Here is a 20172-nt window from a genome sequence, read left to right on the forward strand (position 1 = left end):
TTTCGCGCTTCTTTTGCTATGCTGTTACTCACACACTCACACTGCTTGTGTTTATGTTTCACACTTTATGATTATGCTCGGTTATGCTGTAGGGTGCCTCGATTCTCCCGTCTCAAAGTGAAACGACCAGACGAGCTTACGTCAAATTTCGGTGTTACTGTCAGAGAGAGTTGCAAAAATACTGTTCCAGTTTTATGCTAAATTTTCTCTTATTTTGTTCAGTATGTTGTATATTGATGATTGAATCGTGTAGATAAAATGTTTGGCTATCCAAAAATACATACATTGGCTTTCAAATATTGCAATGAAGTACGAATAATACGATGCAAGTGTAGATGCATATGATGCTGATGGAAGACGAGGTTGTTTAATACGGTATAATTCCTGTAGAAATTATGTAAGCCACCATGTCCGATGTTTAAATGGTTGCTCAACATGTTTTCTACAAGTCTTATCACAAATACCGATGATTATAAGCAGAAAAGTACATAAAAATCATAAAACAAAAGATCGCTTTCCTACGACAAATCGACCCGAACCGGAATGACGTTTGGTTGTTTGGGTTGGACGTGTACGAAGAAATTATGATAGTTTTAGAAGGTTGTATGCATTTTAACATATGAAATTATTAGAATTAGGTCCAAAATATGTTTCGAAAGATGTTTCAGTAACATAATGTTGTAAATTGTAATGCAAATCATCATACAAGCCATTGCAAGATTGTGGTACGTGGCGTTTGACAGCTGCGCGTCAGAGGTGCGATTCTTGGCTTGAAACTTGGTTAAAAAACGAGGATTTAAATGAATATACTATGTGTAAAGGATATGATTTTGATATAAACTTAAGTTAGTTATATTAATTAGAAGTTTGTTTCCATCCAAAAATCTTCAATAGCATCTTTTTTCAATCGTTACTATACAAAACGCATAAGATGATGAATGTTCGCATCTTGACCGTTTTTCACTTCCTCATCGACATGTTCGTCGCACGATGTGTGTGTGTGTTTTTTTTTTTGTAGATAATATAGAAAGACTCCTTGGTAAGATATAAACGATGACTTATTATACAATATAAGATATTATTGTTGTCCCTAATGACTTGTGTTTTCCCACGATACAGAGCTCGCGAGTAATCAAAAATATCTATACAGTATGAGCAGAAGATGAAGGTGTCTGTAAATCTAAAATACGTTACAAAACGGATATGGCACCGTATCGTCATACTTAATAATAAATATAATAAAATTTTGATTTATAAAATTTTGAGAGAATTGCGAAGGAAATTGTGTAGGAAGCCGAAACGGGTACGTCGTTCGTCATTCTGTCTGCGACAGTCGTCTTGGGCAAAATTTGCCCAACTACGATACGACGGTCAACGGACATTGCATTGATGATCCCATCTGCTTCAACAGCAAAGGTAAATGAAAAATTCTTATGGAAAGGCACGTGGCTTTATTGCCTAGACAGTAGTTCCTTTTGCCGTGCCTTAATGTCTGAATCTTTAGCCAATATTACCTTTACTCACTCAACCATTTCCATCATATCTTTACAGACGTCCCCGTTCATAAGGATTCTGCTGGCTGTGGAATTCATTCCGCCCTAGACAACTGCGCCATCAAACTTCCAAACCACAGATTCAGTCAACTAGCTACCTAGCCAAAAGAGGTCGGATTTCTCCAGCCGAACATCCTTTACCGAAGAGATGTTATCCGCTTCACCAATAAAATGCATCACATTCCAGCCAATCAACATTGATCTTCTGCATCATATTTAGTTTCATTGTTGTGGTTTATTTTATTGCACAGCTGGTCTGTTATTGCTACCTAACTCAATAAATTAAGTACTTCAATTGAGCCTAAAAATTACTTTAAATAATTCTTTTTTTGTTTTGCTAAGTTTTGCTCAGGTATGTGGAATGCGCCAGGTCGCCAACTTTTATATTTATATTATATAGTCATTATATTTATATTATACAGCCATATTTATATTTATATAGCCATTCCAGGCTTCTCGATGATGATACGATAACGGCATCGATTTTCACACGGCAGGACCGTAGTGTCAAATCCCATCTGGATAGTTCCTTCTTAGTGAGACTGACTACGTGGTATTAGCAAGTCTAGTTAGTAGGTCATTCGATGGCCGGCGTGACCTAGTGGGTCGTTAAGCCAACAAGAAGAATCCTCACGTTGCAAATATTTACCCATGAGTAAATTATCATTATTTTGAGGTAGTTAGTCAGATTACAGGTAAATCACGCTCCTGATAGTACTATTGTAATCTCAAAGCTGGGCTGTGTTTTGCGTAGAGTCCTTTACCCGTTAGTTGAAATGTTACCCATGTAAGAGCAATGTATGTTATTGTGATTATGCATAGTCAGACCACGAATAACCAGGGCATGGAGAAACCAGATACGATCTTATCTTATGTGAATAAGTCGTATTCTAAATTCAGAATTCAGTTTTAGGCAGGCCCAAGAAGGATTTTGTGAAGTATAGAAATATTTGCCTTCACTTCGCACAATAATGGTACCTATCAGGACCAATAGTACAATCGTACAGTATACCACACTCTAGAACGATTACTCTGCGGATTTCAGATTAATGATGTCCTCCAAGAATGGCCCAGGTATCTCTGAGTAGATGATTCGATCTAAAACGAAAAGAAGGGATTTCATTTCACTGAGACTAAAGTCTCGGAGGATATAGCAGGAAGGTGAAAAAAAACTATTCTTTTTTCTGAATCGATTGGTAGTCCTGAGAAGGACTGTTGCTTGAGGATGTATGACTGCCGGACTATAGAACGCCCACTGGCGCCGACATCACGAAGTAACCCCTTTTACTTCTTGGCTGCGGCTTTCTTTGGGGCGGCTGCTTTCTTCGGTGTAGCAGCTTTCTTCGGGGCAGTGGCCTTCTTGGCGGGAGCTGCTGCTGCCTTTTTTGGCTTCGGTGCTTTCGGCTTGGCTGCCGCGGCTTTGGTTGGCTTGGTCGCCTTCTGCTTGGGTGCTGCTGCTGCTGGCTTCTTGGCGGCTTTTTTCGCACCGTCGGCGGCGGCGGCCTTGGGCTTCTTGGCAGCAGCTGCTGCCTTGGGTTTCTTGGCCGCGCCACCCTCAGCCTTCTTGGTGGTCTTCTTTGCAGCTACCTTCTTCTCACCGGTCGGCTTCTTGGCTGCACTCTTCTTCTTCTTGTCCCCAGCAGACGCAGATTTCTTCGGAGCTGCTGCCTTCTTCTTCTCTACCACCGGCTTCTTGGCTGCGGCCGACAGCTTGAACGAGCCCGACGCTCCGGTTCCCTTGGTCTGAACCAGCTTGCCACTAGCGACGCCACTTTTCAGCGCCTTCTTGAAGAAGGTGCCCAGCTTGGTCACGTCGGCCTTGTAGTTGGCCGCCACGTACTTCTTGATCGCCTGCAGCGACGATCCGTTGCGTTCGTTCAGGGCCTTCACAGCGGCCAGCACCATCTCGTTCACCGGAGGATGAGCCGCCGGCTGCTTCGGCTTCTTGGGTCCTGCCGCCGCCTTTGGCTTCTTCGGCGACTTGGCCACAGTTGCTGGGGCAGCTGCTGCTGCAGTTGGTACTTCGGTTGCTGCGGTATCGGCCATCGTGTGTTTTGTTACTTTCGCGCTTCTTTTGCTATGCTGTCACTCACACACTCACACTGCTTGTGTTTATGCTTTACACTTTATGATTATGCTCGGTTATGCTGTAGGGTGCCTCGATTCTCCCGTCTCAAAGTGAAACGACCAGACGAGCTTACGTCAAATTTCGATGCTACTGTCACAGAGAGTTGCAAAAATACTGTTCCAGTTTTAGGCTAAATTTTCTCTTATTTTGTTCAGTAACTTGTATATTGATGATTGAATCGTGTAGATAAAATGTTTGGCTATCCAAAAATACATACATTGGCTTTCAAATATTGCAATGAAGTACGAATAATACGATGCAAGTGTGGATGCACATGATGCTGACAGAAGACGAGGTTGTTTAATACGGTATAATTCCTGTAGAAATTATGTAAGCCACCATGTCCGATGTTTAAATGGTAGTTCAACATGTTTTCTACAAGTCTTATCACAAATACCGATGATTATAAGCAGAAAAGTACATAAAAATCGTAAAACAAAAGATCGCTTTCCTACGACAAATCGACCCGAACCGGAATGACGTTTGGTTGTTTGGGTTGGACGTGTACGAAGAAATTATGATAGTTTTAGAAGGTTGTATGCATTTTATCATATGAAATTATCCGAATTAGGTCCAAAATATGTTTCGAAAGATGTTTCAGTAACATAATGTTGTAAATGGTTATACAAATCATCATACAAGCCATTGCAAGATTGTGGTACGTGGCGTTTGACAGCTGCGCGTCAGAGGTGCGATTCTTGGCTTGGGCACAGCCAAGTAGGTTGAACGAGTGTTAATTGGATATTTCGCTATAATTTTATGTAAAACACTATTATGGACTATCCAATTCTTTAAAACAAAATTATAAACGGTCTTTCAGCAACATTCATAATACAATATTTATCGTACGGTGACATGTTCAAGTGCTCAACATGTGCATGGTCCGCATATCATATCGTCATCGACATGTTAGTCGGAAAGGGAATATTTCTTTGATATGAAATATACTAAGGTATTTTAAAGAACGATGAAGTGGTGAACTTTGTGAGCTCATTTTTGGATTCTTAACATTGGGTAATAACATTCTTTTCCTTTCCTCCTTTCCTCTGATACACAGCTTAAAAGTAGTTTGGTAGAAAATTCCAAGCTGTAAATTGAAGTCAAATTTCCTTGATAGTCTATTGCATGTTGTTAGCTATTTCGTACTTCTTAGGAGTAAAAGTTTGAAAAAAAATCCTTTTATTAAAAAAACCCAGAAAGAGTATTCCAAGCATTGTACAGGACGTTCGATGAAAGACGATCGACTGAAGAAAATACAGCTTTTATACTGGTAAGTTTGAAAAAAGCACACATGCGTAGTTCGTTAATGATCCGGCAGAGTGCGCTGCATGAAAGTTGAATCAACCAATTCAAATTGTGCATTTACCTGTGCCAAAGATGTGTTTTGTGCAATCGATCATCAAATTCTTTTGTTTTGGGTTTTCGATACTTCTTTTTCTTGTATAATTCCTCAGTTTTATTTTTATTTTCACTTGCTAGAAAACTTTGCTAATGACCATCATTAAAATTTATCTTTTAACTTAAGTTTCATCAATGTTATCCTGAAAACAAATAGCTTTAGAACAACATTGCTCTAAAACAAAAGCACAGGCAAAGAAGGATTGAAGCAACGAAGGAAATCAAATGACTCAAGATTTCGATAAACTTAATGAACAACCAAACAAAAACGGACAAACTGTTTACTCATCCAAGGTTTGGACTCTCGACAGAATATCTTGTAAAGGACATGTTTTATTGTTGACCACATTACCGTCTAGTTACATTTGTCCCTGAAAGATTAAATATTGACCTTACAAGAAAGTCTATTCCTTATCCAATTTTTTGTTTTACTTAGTATGATGGTGGGTCGCCATGTTGTCAACATCGTGTGTGATAATTAATAAAGCACTCCTCCTTATTATTTGCCTAATCATCGTTTTCCAGTGAATATACGAAGCAAAAATTCGCAGCGTTTCAAGGTGTTGGAGAGATGGATGTAAATCATGCAAAACATATGGTATAATGAAGGATTTTATGCTTATCTTTAGAGATTGTTTAACAAACGAAACAAACTATTAATTAATATAACTATATCCTTTATTACAACAAATCACCTATCCATTAGGTCTCGGTCCACCACGATTTTTTCAAGCCCCAAGCCTTGGAACTCACTTCCGACGCGCAGCTGTCAAACGCCACGTACCCAATTTTATCAATGGCTTGTATGATGATTTGTATAACCATTTACAACATTATGTTACTGAAACATCTTTCAAAACATATTTTGGACCTAATTCTAATAATTTCATATGATAAAATGCATACAACCTTCTAAAACTATTATAATTTCTTCGTACACGTCCAACCCAAACAACCAAACGTCATTCCGGTTCGGGTCGATTTGTCGTAGGAAAGCGATCTTTTGTTTTACGATTTTTATGTACTTTTCTGCTTATAATCATCGGTATTTGTGATAAGACTTGTAGAAAACATGTTGAGCAACCATTTAAACATCGGACATTGTGGCTTACATAATTTCTACAGGCATTATACCGTATTAAACAACCTAGTCTTCTGTCAGCATCATGTGCATCCACACTTGCGTCGTATTATTCGTACTTCATTGCAATATTTGAAAGCCAATGTACGTATTTTTGGATAGCCAAACATTTTATCTACACGATTCAATCATCAATACATAATTTACAAAACAACATAAGAGATAATTAAGCCTAAAACTGGAACAGTATTTTTGCAACTCTCTGTGACAGTAGCATCGAAATTTGACGTAAGCTCGTCTGGTCGTTTCACTTTGAGACGGAAGAATCGAGGCACCCCGCAGCATAACCGAGCATAATCATAAAGTGTAAAGCATAAACACAAGCAGTGTGAGTGTGTGAGTGACAGCATAGCAAAAGAAGCGCGAAAGTAACAAAACACACGATGGCCGATACCGCAGCAACCGAAGTACCAACTGCAGCAGCAGCAGCCCCAGCAACTGTGGCCAAGTCGCCGAAGAAGCCAAAGGCGGCGGCAGGACCCAAGAAGCCGAAGCAGCCGGCGGCTCATCCTCCGGTGAACGAGATGGTGCTGGCCGCTGTGAAGGCCCTGAACGAACGCAACGGATCGTCGCTGCAGGCGATCAAGAAGTACGTGGCGGCCAACTACAAGGCCGACGTGACCAAGCTGGGCACCTTCTTCAAGAAGGCGCTGAAAAGTGGCGTCGCTAGTGGCAAGCTGGTTCAGACCAAGGGAACCGGAGCTTCGGGCTCGTTCAAGCTATCGGCCGCAGCCAAGAAGCCGGTGGTAGAGAAGAAGAAGGCAGCAGCTCCGAAGAAATCTGCGTCCGCTGGGGACAAGAAGAAGAAGAGTGCAGCCAAGAAGCCGGCCGGTGAGAAGAAGGTAGCTGCAAAGAAGACCACCAAGAAGGCTGAGGGTGGCGCGGCCAAGAAACCCAAGGCAGCAGCTGCTGCCAAGAAGCCCAAGGCCGCCGCCGCCGACGGTGCGAAGAAAGCCGCCAAGAAGCCAGCAGCAGCAGCACCCAAGCAGAAGGCGACCAAGCCAACCAAAGCCGCGGCAGCCAAGCCGAAAGCACCGAAGCCAAAAAAGGCAGCAGCAACTCCCGCCAAGAAGGCCACTGCCCCGAAGAAAGCTGCTGCACCGAAGAAAGCAGCCGCTCCAAAGAAAGCCGCAGCCAAGAAGTAAAAGGGGTTACTTCGCCATGGCGCCAGTGGGCGTTCTATAGTCCTGCAGTCATACATCCTCAAGCAACAGTCCTTCTCAGGACTACCAATCGATTCAGAAAAAAGAATAGTTTTTTTTCACCTTCCTGCTATATCCTCCGAGACTTTAGTCTCAGTGAAATGAAATCCCTTCTTTTCGTTTTAGATCGAATCATCTACTCAGAGATACCTGGGCCATTCTTGGAGGACATCATTAATCTCAAATACGCAGAGTAATCGTTCTAGAGTGTACGATTGTACGATTGGTCCTGATAGGTACCATTATTGTGCGAAGTGAAGGCAAATATTTCTATACTTCACAAAATCCTTCTTAGGCCTGCCTAAAACTGAATTCTGAATACGACTTATTCACATAAGATAAGATCGTATCTGGTTTCTCCATGCCCTGGTTATTCGTGGTCTGACTATGCATAATCACAATAACATACATTGCTCTTACATGGGTAACATTTCAACTAACGGATAAAGGACTCTACGCAAAACAACCTTCCTGCATACAACCTTCTAAAACTATCATAATTTCTTCGTACACGTCCAACCCAACCAACCAAACGTCATTCCGGTTCGGGTCGATTTGTCGTAGGAAATCGATCTTTTGTTTTACGATTTTTATGTACTTTTCTGCTTATAATCATCGGTATTTGTGATAAGACTTGTAGAAAACATGTTGAACTACCATTTAAACATCGGACATGGTGGCTTACATAATTTCTACAGGAATTATACCGTATTAAACAACCTAGTCTTCTGTCAGCATCATGTGCATCCACACTTGCATCGTATTATTCGTACTTCCTTGCAATATTTGAAAGCCAATGTATGTATTTTTGGATAGCCAAACATTTTATCTACACGATTCAATCATCAATACACAATTTACAAAACAACATAAGAGATAATTAAGCCTAAAACTGGAACAGTATTTTTGCAACTCTCTGTGACAGTAGCATCGAAATTTGACGTAAGCTCGTCTGGTCGTTTCACTTTGAGACGGAAGAATCGAGGCACCCCGCAGCATAACCGAGCATAATCATAAAGTGTAAAACATAAACACAAGCAGTGTGAGTGTGTGAGTAACAGCATAGCAAAAGAAGCGCGAAAGTAGCAAAACACACGATGGCCGATACCGCAGCAACCGAAGTACGAGGGCTGACAATGAAGTAAGGTCTCCAACGCTGCAACTTCGCCGGATCACGCGCTAGGCGAAATCTGGCAACACCGCCGTGTTCCTTGTTTCCCCCACTACCACTTTGCTGCTGGGTGAGGCTTCCCCGACCGCGCAGTCTTGGCTGAGAAGCCGTCAACGATGGAGGTACCGCTCGCGTCAGCGTCCAAGTGCGAAATGCGTTGTGTAATACGTTTTTTGAGTGCGAAAAAGGTGGCACCTATTGAAATCCATCGTCAACTAGTTGAAGTTTACGGGGAAAAGTGTATGGACATAAAAAACGTGCGCAAGTGGAGCCGCGAGTTCAATTCCGGGCGCACTAATGTTCACGACGAGGAGAGAAGTGGCCGACCGTCGGTCTCGGATGCGATTGTTCAAGCAGTGGAGAAAGAAATGCTCAAAAATCGCTGTGCGACAATTAGGGACTTGGAAAAGAAGCTTGGAGGAGTGTGTAGCAGCGAAACAATCCGTCATATCCTTGTGAACAACTTGGAGTATCACAAAGTTTCTGCCCAATGGGTGCCGAAACAGCTGACCGAAGTATCAACTGCAGCAGCAGCAGCCCCAGCAACTGTGGCCAAGTCGCCGAAGCCAGCAGCAGCAGCACCCAAGCAGAAGGCGACCAAGCCAACCAAAGCCGCGGCAGCCAAGCCAAAAAAGGTAGCATCAGCTCCCGCCAAGAAGGCCACTGCCCCGAAGAAAGCTGCTGCACCGAAGAAAGCAGCCGCCCCAAAGAAAGCCGCAGCCAAGAAGTAAAAGGGGTTACTTCGTCATGGCGCCAGTGGGCGTTCTATAGTCCGGCAGTCATACATCGTCAAGCAACAGTCCTTCTGAGGACTACCAATCGATTCAGAAAAAAAAGAGTTTTGTATCACCTTCCTGCTATATCCTCCGAGGCTTTAGTCTCAGTGAAATGAAATCCCTTCTTTTCATTTTAGATCGAATCATCTACTCAGAGATACCTGGGCCATTCTTGGAGGACATCATTAATCTGAAATACGCAGAGTAATCGTTCTAGAGTGTACGATTGTACGATTGGTCCTGATAGGTACCATTATTGTGCGAAGTAAAGGCAAATATTTCTATACTTCACAAAATCCTTCTTGGGCCTGCCTAAAACTGAATTCTGAACTTAGAATACGACTTATTCACATAAGATAAGATCGTATCTGGTTTCTCCATGCCCTGGTTATTCGTGGTCTGACTATGCATAATCACAATAACATACATTGCTCTTACATGGGTAACATTTCAACTACCGGGTAAAGGACTCTACGCAAAACACAGCCCAGCTTTGAGATTACAGTAGTACTATCAGGAGCGTGATTTACCTGTAATCTGACTAACTACCTTAAAATAATGATAATTTACTCATGGGTAAATATATGCAACTTGAGGATTTTTCTTGTTGGCATTACACATAGTATATTCATTTAAATACTCTTTTTTTAACCAAGTTTCAAGCCAAGAATCGCACCTCTGACGCGCAGCTGTCAAACGCCACGTACCACAATCTTGCAATGGCTTGTATGATGATTTGTATAACCATTTACAACATTATGTTACTGAAACATCTTTCGAAACATATTTTGGACCTAATTCTAATAATTTCATATGATAAAATGCTTACAACCTTTTAAAACTAACAAAATTTCTTCGTACACGTCCAACCCAAACAACCAAACGTCATTCCGGTTCGGGTCGATTTGTCGTAGGAAAGCGATCTTTTGTTTTACGATTTTTATGTACTTTTCTGCTTATAATCATCGGTATTTGTGATAAGACTTGTAGAAAACATGTTGAACTACCATTTAAACATCGGACATGGTGGCTTACATAATTTCTACAGGCATTATACCGTATTAAACAACCTAGTCTTCCATCAGCATCATATGCATCTACACTTGCATCGTATTATTCGTACTTCATTGCAATATTTGAAAGCCAATGTACGTATTTTTGGATAGCCAAACATTTTATCTACAAGATTCAATCATCAATATACAAGTTACTGAACAAAATAAGAGAAAATTTAGCCTAAAACTGGAACAGTATTTTTGCAACTCTCTGTGACAGTAGCATCGAAATTTGACGTAAGCTCGTCTGGTCGTTTCACTTTGAGACGGGAGAATCGAGGCACCCTACAGCATAACCGAGCATAATCATAAAGGGTAACACGTATGTATGTTAATTAGTTTGTGAGACAGAGCGTCTTTTGTCAAGCAACTTTTGTTATTGTGAAAAAAAATGGAAAAAAAGGAATTTCGTGTTTTGATAAAATACTGTTTTCTGAAGGGAAAAAATACAGTGGAAGCAAAAACTTGGCTTGATAATGAGTTTCCGGACTCTGCCCCAGGGAAATCAACAATAATTGATTGGTATGCAAAATTCAAGCGTGGTGAAATGAGCACGGAGGACGGTGAACGCAGTGGACGCCCGAAAGATGTGGTTACCGACGAAAACATAAAAAAAATCCACAAAATGATTTTGAATGACCGTAAAATGAAGTTGATCGAGATAGCAGAGGCCTTAAAGATATCAAAGGAACGTGTTGGTCATATCGTTCATCAATATTTGAATATGCGGAAGCTCTATGCAAAATGGGTGCCGCGCGAGCTCACATTTGACCAAAAACACCAACGTGTTGATGATTCTGAGCAGTGTTTGCAGCTGTTAACTCATAATACACCCGAGTTTTTGCGTCGATATGTGACAATGGGTGAAACATGGCTCCATCACTACACTCCTGAGTCCAATCGACAGTCAGCTCAGAGGACAGCGACCGGTGAACCGGCTCCGAAGCGTGGAAAGACTCAAAAGTCCTCTGGCAACGTAATGGCCTCTGTTTTTTGGGATGCGCATGGAATAATTTTTATCGATTATCTTGAGAAGGGAAAAACCATCAACAGTGACTATTATATGGCGTTATTGGAGCGTTTGAAGGTCGAAATCGCGGCAAAACGGCCCCATATGAAGAAGAAAAAAGTGTTGTTCCACCAAGACAACGCACCGTGCCACAATTCATTGAGAACGATGGAAAAAATTCATGAATTGGGTTTCGAATTGCTTCCCCACCCACCGTATTCTCCAGATCTGGCCCCCAGCGACTTTTTCTTGTTCTCAGACCTCAAAAGGATGCTCGCAGGGAAAAAATTTGACTGCAATGAAGAGATGATCGTCAAAACTGAGGCCTATTTTGAGGCAAAACCGAAGGAGTACTACCAAAATGGTATCAAAAAATTGGAAGGTCGTTATAATCGTTGTATCGCTCTTGAAGGGAACTATGTTGAATAGTAAAAACGAATTTTGAAAAAAAAAAAATGTTTTTCTTTGTTAGACCGGGGACTTATCAGCCAACCTGTTACATCCTCAAGCAACAGTCCTTCTCAGGACTACCAATCGATTCAGGAAAAAGAATTGTTTCTCAACTACCTCCTTGCCTCTACAACCTCAAGTGAGGTATTGCTACCTTTACTGGTTTCCTTGACTTGCTCTTAAACGCGGAAACGTACTTTGCCAGAGTGGACGATATTATAGACAAAACCACCAAATAGACCTTGCCATAGGAGACATCTTAAGAAAGAATTTGACTGGACGCTATGGCGCCATGCCACTTTTGAACAGTCTTGCAGCGGCTTTGTTGGATTCCTGTTACTTTTTAGTAAGGAATCTCTTGCTCTATTCCCACCCATCCCATTGCTCTATAAACTGATGAAAGCAGGGATGGATAAGGTTAGGTGATGGACGAGTTGGACGGGCCAAAGCGGACTGTCGATATACATGGCGTAACCTTTTTTTTTTTTTTTTATTATTTTATAGAGACTTTGAGCTTTACAGCTTCATTCGCCTCTTTTCTGTTGGTGATGGTGGTTGTCTGGATGGTTATATTTCTTTGTACAAATTACTGATGCGGAGGAACTTGAAGAGTTTTCGTTGTTTGGCCGGGTCGGGAGAAAGTATGTCGGTGATGTTGGTGTCGAGCTGGCAGGATAGTCGTTGGTTGGTGTAGCCGTGGCAGTCGGTTAAAATGTGACGGACGGTGATGTCTACTCCACAGTATGTGCAAAGTGGAGGGCTGGATTTGTCGCAGATGTAGGAGTGTGTTAGTCTGGTGTGTCCGATGCGGAGGCGTGATAGTACTCGTTGGTTGAGGCTTGATTCCGGGTCTTTCCATGCTGCTGTTGTGTGTTTGATGAAACGGAGGTGTGATTGGTTGTCGTTAGTCCAGGTGATGTTCCATTTTTCAGCTATTATTCGTTTGGTCCATGTTGTGATGTCTCGGCGTGCTAGGGTGATGTTGGATTCTGAAGTTCGGGCTCTGCCTTTGTTAGCTAGTCGGTCTGCTTTTTCGTTTCCGCGAATTCCTGAGTGGCCAGGAATCCAGCAGAAAGCTAGTTCTGGTGTGGTGGGGATCTGGTCGAGGTGTTGTATGTGTGGGTCACGTATGACGCCATGTTCTAGGGCGGCTAGAACGCTGGCGCTGTCGGTGAAGATGATATTTGGCTTATCGCTGCGAAGACCTTCGTCGGCGGCGATAAGCATGGCTATTGCTTCGGCGGAGAAAATGGAGGTGTTGTCTGGGAGTTTGATGGCACTATTGTCAAGGTTGGAGTGTATACCGCATCCGGCGGCTTCGTGGAGAACGGATCCGTCGGTGTAGATGTGTTGGTGGTGCGGGTATTTGTTCCGGATGTGATGTGTGAAGATTTGTTTGGCAATATGGCTGCTCTTTCCTGCTTTTAGTTTGTGTTTCAGGTCCCAGTCTATTGTCGGTGGTGGATGATACCAGGGGCGTTCTCCGCGCCTGATAAGCTGGAGAACTTGTGGTATTTGGTGGTTGGTGAGGGTTTGGAGTGCGGTGTTGGCTCTATTGATGATGGGTGTTGCTGGAATTCCTTTTTCTTGAAGTCTGGTTGCTGCTGCTATTATTTTGCTGGTAACGATGTGATGTAGTGGTAGAAGGCCGCTTTCACAAAGAAGTGAATCGGTTGGGCTGGTGATGAAAGCTCCGGTGGATGATCTAATTGCAGTGTGGTAGATTGGTGCTATTTTCTTCTCGAACGTTTCTCTCTTGCGGGAGACGATTTCGATGCCGTAGAGGAGTTTAGGAAGTAGCCAGCTATTGATGATTTTGATGAGGGTGGTGCGCGATGCTCGGTGCTTTCCAGTGCCGAGCATTTTAAAGAGGTTGAGTCGACTTTTTGCTTCTGTTCTTAGTTTTGTCGTGTGTAGGTTGAAGTTCAGTTTGGAGTCAAAGGTTACACCTAGTATGGTGGCGTTTCGTACGTTTGGGATGGGAGTTTTGTTGAAGATGATTGGTTTTTTGTAGTGCGGTCTAGGGCTGTTGCAAATATGTAGGATTTTGGATTTGGAGTTTGATATCTCGTAGCCAGTCCATCTAGCCCACTGTCTCACCTTGTTCACTCCTGCTTGCAGGAGTTTACGAGACTCGACAGAGGAGCTAGATGAAGTAGCTAAGATGATATCGTCTGCGTATATGAAAGATTTTACTTGTGTGGGAATGGAGCAAAATAGGGATTCGATGCTAATGAGGAAAAGGGTTGGTGAGAGAATGGCGCCTTGTGGGACACCATTTTCAAGTGTGTAAGGGTTGGAAAGGTTTGTGCCAATGAGGACTCTAAAAGTGCGGTCGGTAAGGAAGCTTTCGATGAAGTTTGTGAGACGTCCACCGAAGCCCCATCTGGAAAGTTGTTCAAGGATGGAATGTCGCCAGGTACGGTCAAAGGCTTTGGATAGGTCTATTATAGCAAGGTCTGTGTGGTGGTAGTTGGTGTGGGAGGATTCTAACACGTTTTCCAGTTTGGCAAAGTACGTTTCCGTACCCATGCCGCACCGGAAGCCGTGTTGATCTGAGCTAAGCAGGTTTCTATCTTCTATTTCTTGTGTTAGTCTACGGTTTACCATTCTTTCTAGGATTTTCATGATGCAGTTAAGGAGAGATATGGGGCGGTAACTGTCTACGTTATTTTGAGGTTTGTTAGGTTTAGGGATGGGAATGGTTAGGCTGGTTTTCCATTCTATTGGGATGTTACCTGATGACCAGATGTCGTTGTAGATGTTTAGTAGTTTGTGTTTAGCTTGATAGGGTAAGTTTTTAAGGAGAGGATAACCTATGTTGTCTGGACCGGAGGAGGAACCTTTGCATTTTCTAAGAGCCCAGTTGAGCTCTTCTATTGTGAACGGTCTATTGTATCTATGGTGGGTAGCGTTTGTTATTGGAAGAGGTATGGATTCTGAGTTGGTTTTGTGTGTTTGGAAGTTGGATGGGAAGTTTTTTGTAGCAGAGGCATTCCAAAAATGTTTGGCAAAGGTTTCGGGAACTTCGGAGGGAGGGACTGTGGTATTGGAGGATTCGAGAATAATCGGGGGGGGTGTGTGATTTTTTACCTGATAGGACATTCACTCTCCTCCAGACTTCTTTGGAGGAAGAGTTGGGATTAATACTACTAACAAAATTGTTCCAACTGTCCTCTTTCGAGAGACGCACTGCTTCTTTTGCAAGACGGTTAGCTTCACGATATTGTTCCGCTAATATGGGTGTAAAAAAATTGTCGGGGGTGTGGCTGGCTCGACGGAATTTCCGTAAGGCAGTGCGCCGGGCTTTAATAGCCTGCGCAACTGTCTCGTTCCACCAGGGGACATTTCTGTTGGAGGGTTTGCCTGTGGTACGGGGAATGCTAAGGGAGGCTGCATTTTGTATCATGTGAAGGAATCGTGGGATGGACGGGAGTTCTTCTAAAGGGAGGTTAAAAAGGATTTCGGTTTGGTATTTTTCCCAATCGGCCTCTCCATACTTCCACCTAGGGCGTTGAAGTGGTCGATGGGAGGTAAGACTACTGGAGATGAGCAGGGGATAGTGATCGCTATTGTGTGTATCGTTACCGATGTGGATATTGAATAAAGGTGCAATGGAGGATGAGATGGTACAGTGATCAATGATTGTTCCTGTACCGTTTTTAAGGCAAATATGGGTAGGAGTTTGGTTAGGGAGGACATTTAGGTCAGAGGATACAAAAATATTGTGGAGGTTGTTCCCGCGGCTGTTCGTTGTAGAACCACCCCAGGAACTGTGTTGTGCGTTCAGGTCACCGAGGATAATGAGAGGGTTGGGAAGCTGGGGTATTAGTTGGGTAAGTTCACTGTTTAAGATTGGATTTGTTAGACTATGTGGTAGGTAGAGGCAAAGAACGGTGGCGGGTAATGAATATTTAATTTTCACAGCTATTGCAGGTAAGTTTGTTGTAAGACTGATTCTTTTGGTTGGGATATTTTTAAGGGTGCCAATGCAAACGCTATGGAAGGGATTGGTTGGGCAGAGATTAAAAAACCAATTGTACTTGTTAAACGGGGTGCTATTTAGAGCCGGGGTGGTGATAACTTCCTGTATTGTTATGATGTTAGGGTTATGTCGGGTTATTAATAATCTAAGTTCTTCTATGTTATTTTTCATGCTTCTGATGTTCCAAGATAGTGCAAATATTGAGGGATGGTTGCTATTTAGATTTTGTGATCCGAATAGGATTTAGGGGGGGATGGTGATCGTAAGGTATTAGTCAGGAGCATGGGTTGGGTCCAGTTGTATGTGTGAGGTTTAGCTGGGTTTTTTCTTCTTCTTGCTGCGAGTCGGGATGGGATTTTGGGTTGGGATGGAGGAAGGGATAATTTGGGAGATGGGAGAAGGGTTGGAGGTTTGGGGGGTTTCCTCTTCCGAGGAAGGGGAGCCCTTGTTGCGGGCTCGTTTGCGGGAGAGGGAGGAGGCAGTGGATGTAATTGATTCATCTGAATCAGTTAGTGTAGAGTTCGTCTCTGTGTCGGATTCAAGTGTGCTGTCTGAGTTTTTCTTATTGTTTGCTTTAATCAAGTTTTTGATAAGTTTTTGTTGTTCGAGTAGTTGTTTGTTCATGTTGTCCATTGCTTCGTTTAGTTTAGTGATGGTGGCTTCTTGTTGTTTGAGTGCGTTTTGTAGCGTAGCGATAAGTGTGTCTTTTTCGTCTTGTGTGGTTTGTTGCGCGTATGTCAGTCGTTGTTGTACGATGGAAGGAGTTACGGGAGAGGATAACATTCTACGTGCTTCACCGTATGAGCAGTTTTTGTCTACTTTATAGTGGATAATAGCTTCTTCTTCCTTATAGCGGGGACAGGAGCGGGATAGGGTATGGTGGTTTTGTTTGCAGTTGGCACAGCATGGGTCAGCAACGCATTCTCCATGCGCTGGTGTACCACAGCTTAAACAGGTTTGGGAAAGTTTGCAATGGAGTTTGGTGTGTCCGAATTGTCCACAGTTAAAGCACTGCATGGGTTTGGGATGGTAGGGACGGGTACTAACTTGGAGTGCGCCAAGACGAATGAATTGCGGGATTTTGGTAGAGTTAATACGGAGAAGGAAGATGTTAGTGGGCAGGATTTCATTGTTAATTTTACGGGTAAAACGACGGACGTGGATTACGTTTTGGGGTTTGAGTTCGTTCAGGATTTCTTCGTCACTAATGCCTTTAAGGTCCGGGGAAAAAACTACGCATTGTACACTATTAAGGGTATGGTGGGGAGTAACTTTTACGGGGGTTGAGTCAATTAGTTTTGTCAAGTTTTGTAGTTGTTGGAACTGCTGAAGGCTACGTGTCTTGAGGAGAAGTTTATGTCCGTTGTCGAGTAAACGTCCAGGTTCTGCGAGCTCACCAACTGCACTATGGATCGACTTGCCGATGACGAAGGGATTCTTGGGGAGCACTGAACCATCACTTGTTTCGAGCACTAGGAACTTTAGATCACCATTTGAATTGTTTTTGTCCATCCACCGGGGCACTGTTCTGTCTCTATTTGTTGATCCAAGAGAGGGAAAGTCCCTCTCAAGGGTGGGTGGGCCTGACATAGTGTCGGCCCAGGAAACACGGCACTTTTCAATAGATTTTATCAAACAAAGTTTTGTAGAATTTACGAGAATTTACGAGAAAATACACTGCACTTCCACTTCACAAACAATTACCACCACAATTTAAATCACAACGTATGTGACACCTAAGCCGGGTGCACAGGCGAGAATTGAGCTTGTGCTTCACACTTGTATCACGCAGGTACGTCCGCTCCGCTCAACAGCTGCTCAGCGAATGACGTAACCTTCGATAGATACCATTCTTGTATTCCTTCATATGCAACACATCATCATCAACAGACACGCCGCAGCTGCAGCTCGGATTCTTGACAACAGAATCTTTGCATCTTTGTATTCATTTCCAGAGCAAGCACAGAACTTCAGACACTCACCAACCACCAACTACCAACCATCAGACCTGAGCACCAAACTCCATCTGATCCATCAAGTACAACACCGCACCTACCTTCGAATGACCCTTTCCATGTTGCAGTTACTGTGCCGTAACATCACCGTTCGGCTCATTTTCTCCGATTGCCGTGGACTACACCAAGAACCGCCTGATTCGATTCTTTCGCATCAGCCGACTATAGAGAAGAATATGAGCAATACTTGTTCAACCAACATATAACCATACTTTTATCGTACGTTTTATTCTTGTTTATTACTCACTCAATTTTAGATTTTTTTTCACAACAAAGATCAACACAAGGATGTCTCTCATACAATACAATTTTTACCACTATCCTACGAAACAAAGTTATTAAAACAATACACAACTTAATCTGCGTATTCACACACATAATGGTTGACAGATTCGCAAGAAAAATCGCCCCACTGTCCATTACCCGTACCACCAACCATAGCTAAACAATGGGCCGTGCCACCAGCATTGTTCGGTTCTCCATCCATCCAGTTCGTCCATCCTTGGACAGAGCCTACCGGTTTGTTGCGCGATAACCAAAGCCACGCTCCTTCCATACCAAGATCCGTACCGGCTGTCCAAAAGGTTCCGGTCGACAGGCCAGCCTTCTGGATCGCGTTCCAAATTTGTGTCTGCTGGTACGCTATTTCAATTGCAGCCAGATGTCCCCCGTTCTTGATGCACCGAGTCAATGCTTCGAAGTAAATCACCCTGGTACTGTGAATCGAGTAGCGTAGAGTCAGTGCAGGCGGTACTACCAACAGCACCAGGCCTATGACAACAGTCGTGAAGAGTTTCGAATACATCGCAGATATATGTTCAACGAGTGCACTGTTATCAGATACGATCGGTTGTGAGCCTTCTGTGATCCGGTTTTATATCGAAACCTGTAATCGCTGCAAAGAACATCTGTACAAACAGCTCAGTTCATGAGCAAGGGTATAAAAAGCCTGCAATAATTAAAGCCCTTACTCAGAGTCACCGATACTGAGCTGACACGAAAAGGATCAATATTTTCGAAGGGCTATTTAGAACCATTCTCACGTGGAAATGAATCTCAAGCTTCTTTTCATTGCTGTAACCTTCGTGTCGCTTGCAGGACTAGTTCAAGGTAATGAGGGCGAGGCAAACATTAATTTTTCTTTCCAAATTTTATCACAAAATCCCCTTATTAATGCTTTACTCTTGTTCCGAGACAGGTCTCAAGGTGTTTGTCGCGTACAAGAGAATCATCACTGCAATGCAAGCTATGCAAGTTTGTCAGCGGCAGGGCGGACACCTAGCATCGATCGAGTCCGCTGCCGAGCATGAACAGGTAATAGCCGCCATCACTGCACCTGGATACCCGATCGATGGTAAATTCTGGCTGATCGGAGGAACCGACCGTGGCATCGAGGGTGAATGGATATGGATGGGCGTGGACAAGGAGATGAAGTACAAAAATTTTCGCAGTGGCGAACCGAACAACTTTCAAAACCAGGATTGTCTGATGATTACCGGTGCTGGAGAGTTCAAGCAATGGGATGATGTTGGGTGTGACATTAATTGCCATGGTTTCGTGTGCGCGTATGAAGTTTCGTAGGTGATAGCAGTTCGGTGTATCCAGGTTTGAGGTCTTCGAGCTTTATTAATATGTTAATATGAATTCTACGACTTGTTAAATATATGCTATTTTATCAATTACAAGTATTTTTCTACTTACAAGAAATTGACACACGAGGTAGTTCTATGACATAACTAAAGTATATCTTGACATCTTGATTCTACAATCCCATCCCATCGAATCTGCGATACGAGGCCCTCTCTGTTGGGCGTGGATCGAAAAAGGGGTTTAATGTAAATCAGATATGTGTTAGCCATGCGATACCTCAGCTACATGAGACTCATCTTCCGTTTCTCCGGAGACAATGATCTTATCCTATGATTTCACTCCCTCATTATCCTCCTTATCATTCTCCTTTGCTATCAGTCTCCTTCGTGGACTATCTCTTCGTCTACGCTGCATGAAGGGGGCAGATAGGTCAGAACGCTGCTGTAATGTACAAAAGTACTCTAAGCTCCAAGCACAACTTACTAGAAAGAAATAAATTATGAAATTTGTACCCCCAAGAAATAAATACCTTGAAAACTCTGCCAATATACTGATGTTGCCCCGAAGTTCAACTTTCATTTGGACCGTTCCCCGTAGTGAGGGCTCTGTATCCAGCTACGTAATTTTTATAAGTTAAATAAATCATTCGATGGCATGATCCAGCTGTTAAGCTGGATTCTTGTCCAGAAATATATCTTG

At 42.9% G+C, this 20172-nt stretch overlaps 6 protein-coding genes across 7 annotated transcripts in view; 2 read left to right on the forward strand and 4 right to left on the reverse strand.

Moving 5' to 3' along the window:
* Nucleotides 1-7377, forward strand: part of LOC126568442 (histone H1B-like) — a 236502-nt gene extending 229125 nt beyond the window's left edge. Inside the window, exon 2 of the mRNA XM_050224916.1 lies at nt 6548-7377. Coding sequence (XP_050080873.1) covers nt 6604-7365 — 762 coding nt within the window. The 5' untranslated portion in view covers nt 6548-6603 and the 3' untranslated portion in view covers nt 7366-7377. The remainder of the gene's footprint in view (nt 1-6547) is intronic.
* The window catches only part of LOC126568301 (microfibril-associated glycoprotein 4-like), a 566870-nt gene that overhangs the window by 276710 nt on the left and 269988 nt on the right, over nt 1-20172 (reverse strand). The gene's annotated exons all lie outside the window — the stretch shown is intronic.
* LOC126568441 (late histone H1-like) overlaps nt 1-20172 on the reverse strand; it is a 327966-nt gene that overhangs the window by 777 nt on the left and 307017 nt on the right. The gene's annotated exons all lie outside the window — the stretch shown is intronic.
* Nucleotides 2833-3651, reverse strand: LOC126568443 (histone H1B-like). 2 transcript variants are annotated; one of them, XM_050224919.1, is made up of 2 exons: nt 3173-3651; nt 2833-3076 (listed from the first exon to the last, which is right to left on the reverse strand). In XM_050224919.1, exons 1-2 carry the CDS (start codon nt 3597-3599, stop codon nt 2838-2840), a joined length of 666 nt encoding a protein of 221 aa, XP_050080876.1. In that variant the 5' UTR covers nt 3600-3651; the 3' UTR covers nt 2833-2837. The 2 variants fall into 2 exon arrangements, with proteins under 2 accessions (XP_050080876.1, XP_050080875.1); XM_050224918.1 differs by having other exon boundaries at nt 2833-3651.
* LOC126567653 (perlucin-like) lies at nt 18239-18688 on the reverse strand. The gene has a single exon (XM_050223870.1). It carries the CDS (start codon nt 18686-18688, stop codon nt 18239-18241), a length of 450 nt encoding a protein of 149 aa, XP_050079827.1.
* LOC126567654 (perlucin-like protein) lies at nt 18933-19464 on the forward strand. Its single transcript, XM_050223871.1, has 2 exons — nt 18933-18993; nt 19082-19464. The coding sequence occupies exons 1-2, from the start codon at nt 18933-18935 to the stop codon at nt 19462-19464; spliced, it is 444 nt and encodes a 147-aa protein (XP_050079828.1).

Source organism: Anopheles maculipalpis, chromosome 2RL (genome assembly GCF_943734695.1).
Source record: "Anopheles maculipalpis chromosome 2RL, idAnoMacuDA_375_x, whole genome shotgun sequence".
NCBI classification, from domain to species: Eukaryota; Metazoa; Arthropoda; class Insecta; order Diptera; family Culicidae; genus Anopheles; species Anopheles maculipalpis.

Coding starts and splice junctions, on each gene's coding strand:
- LOC126567654 (XM_050223871.1), top strand. CDS start 18,933: ATGAATCTCAAGCTTCTTTTCATTGCTGTAACCTTCGTGTCGCTTGCA. Junction 18,994..19,081: donor GCTTGCAGGACTAGTTCAAG/GTAATGAGGGCG, acceptor GTTCCGAGACAG/GTCTCAAGGTGTTTGTCGCG.
- LOC126568443 (XM_050224918.1), bottom strand. CDS start 3,599: ATGGCCGATACCGCAGCAACCGAAGTACCAACTGCAGCAGCAGCTGCC.
- LOC126567653 (XM_050223870.1), bottom strand. CDS start 18,688: ATGTATTCGAAACTCTTCACGACTGTTGTCATAGGCCTGGTGCTGTTG.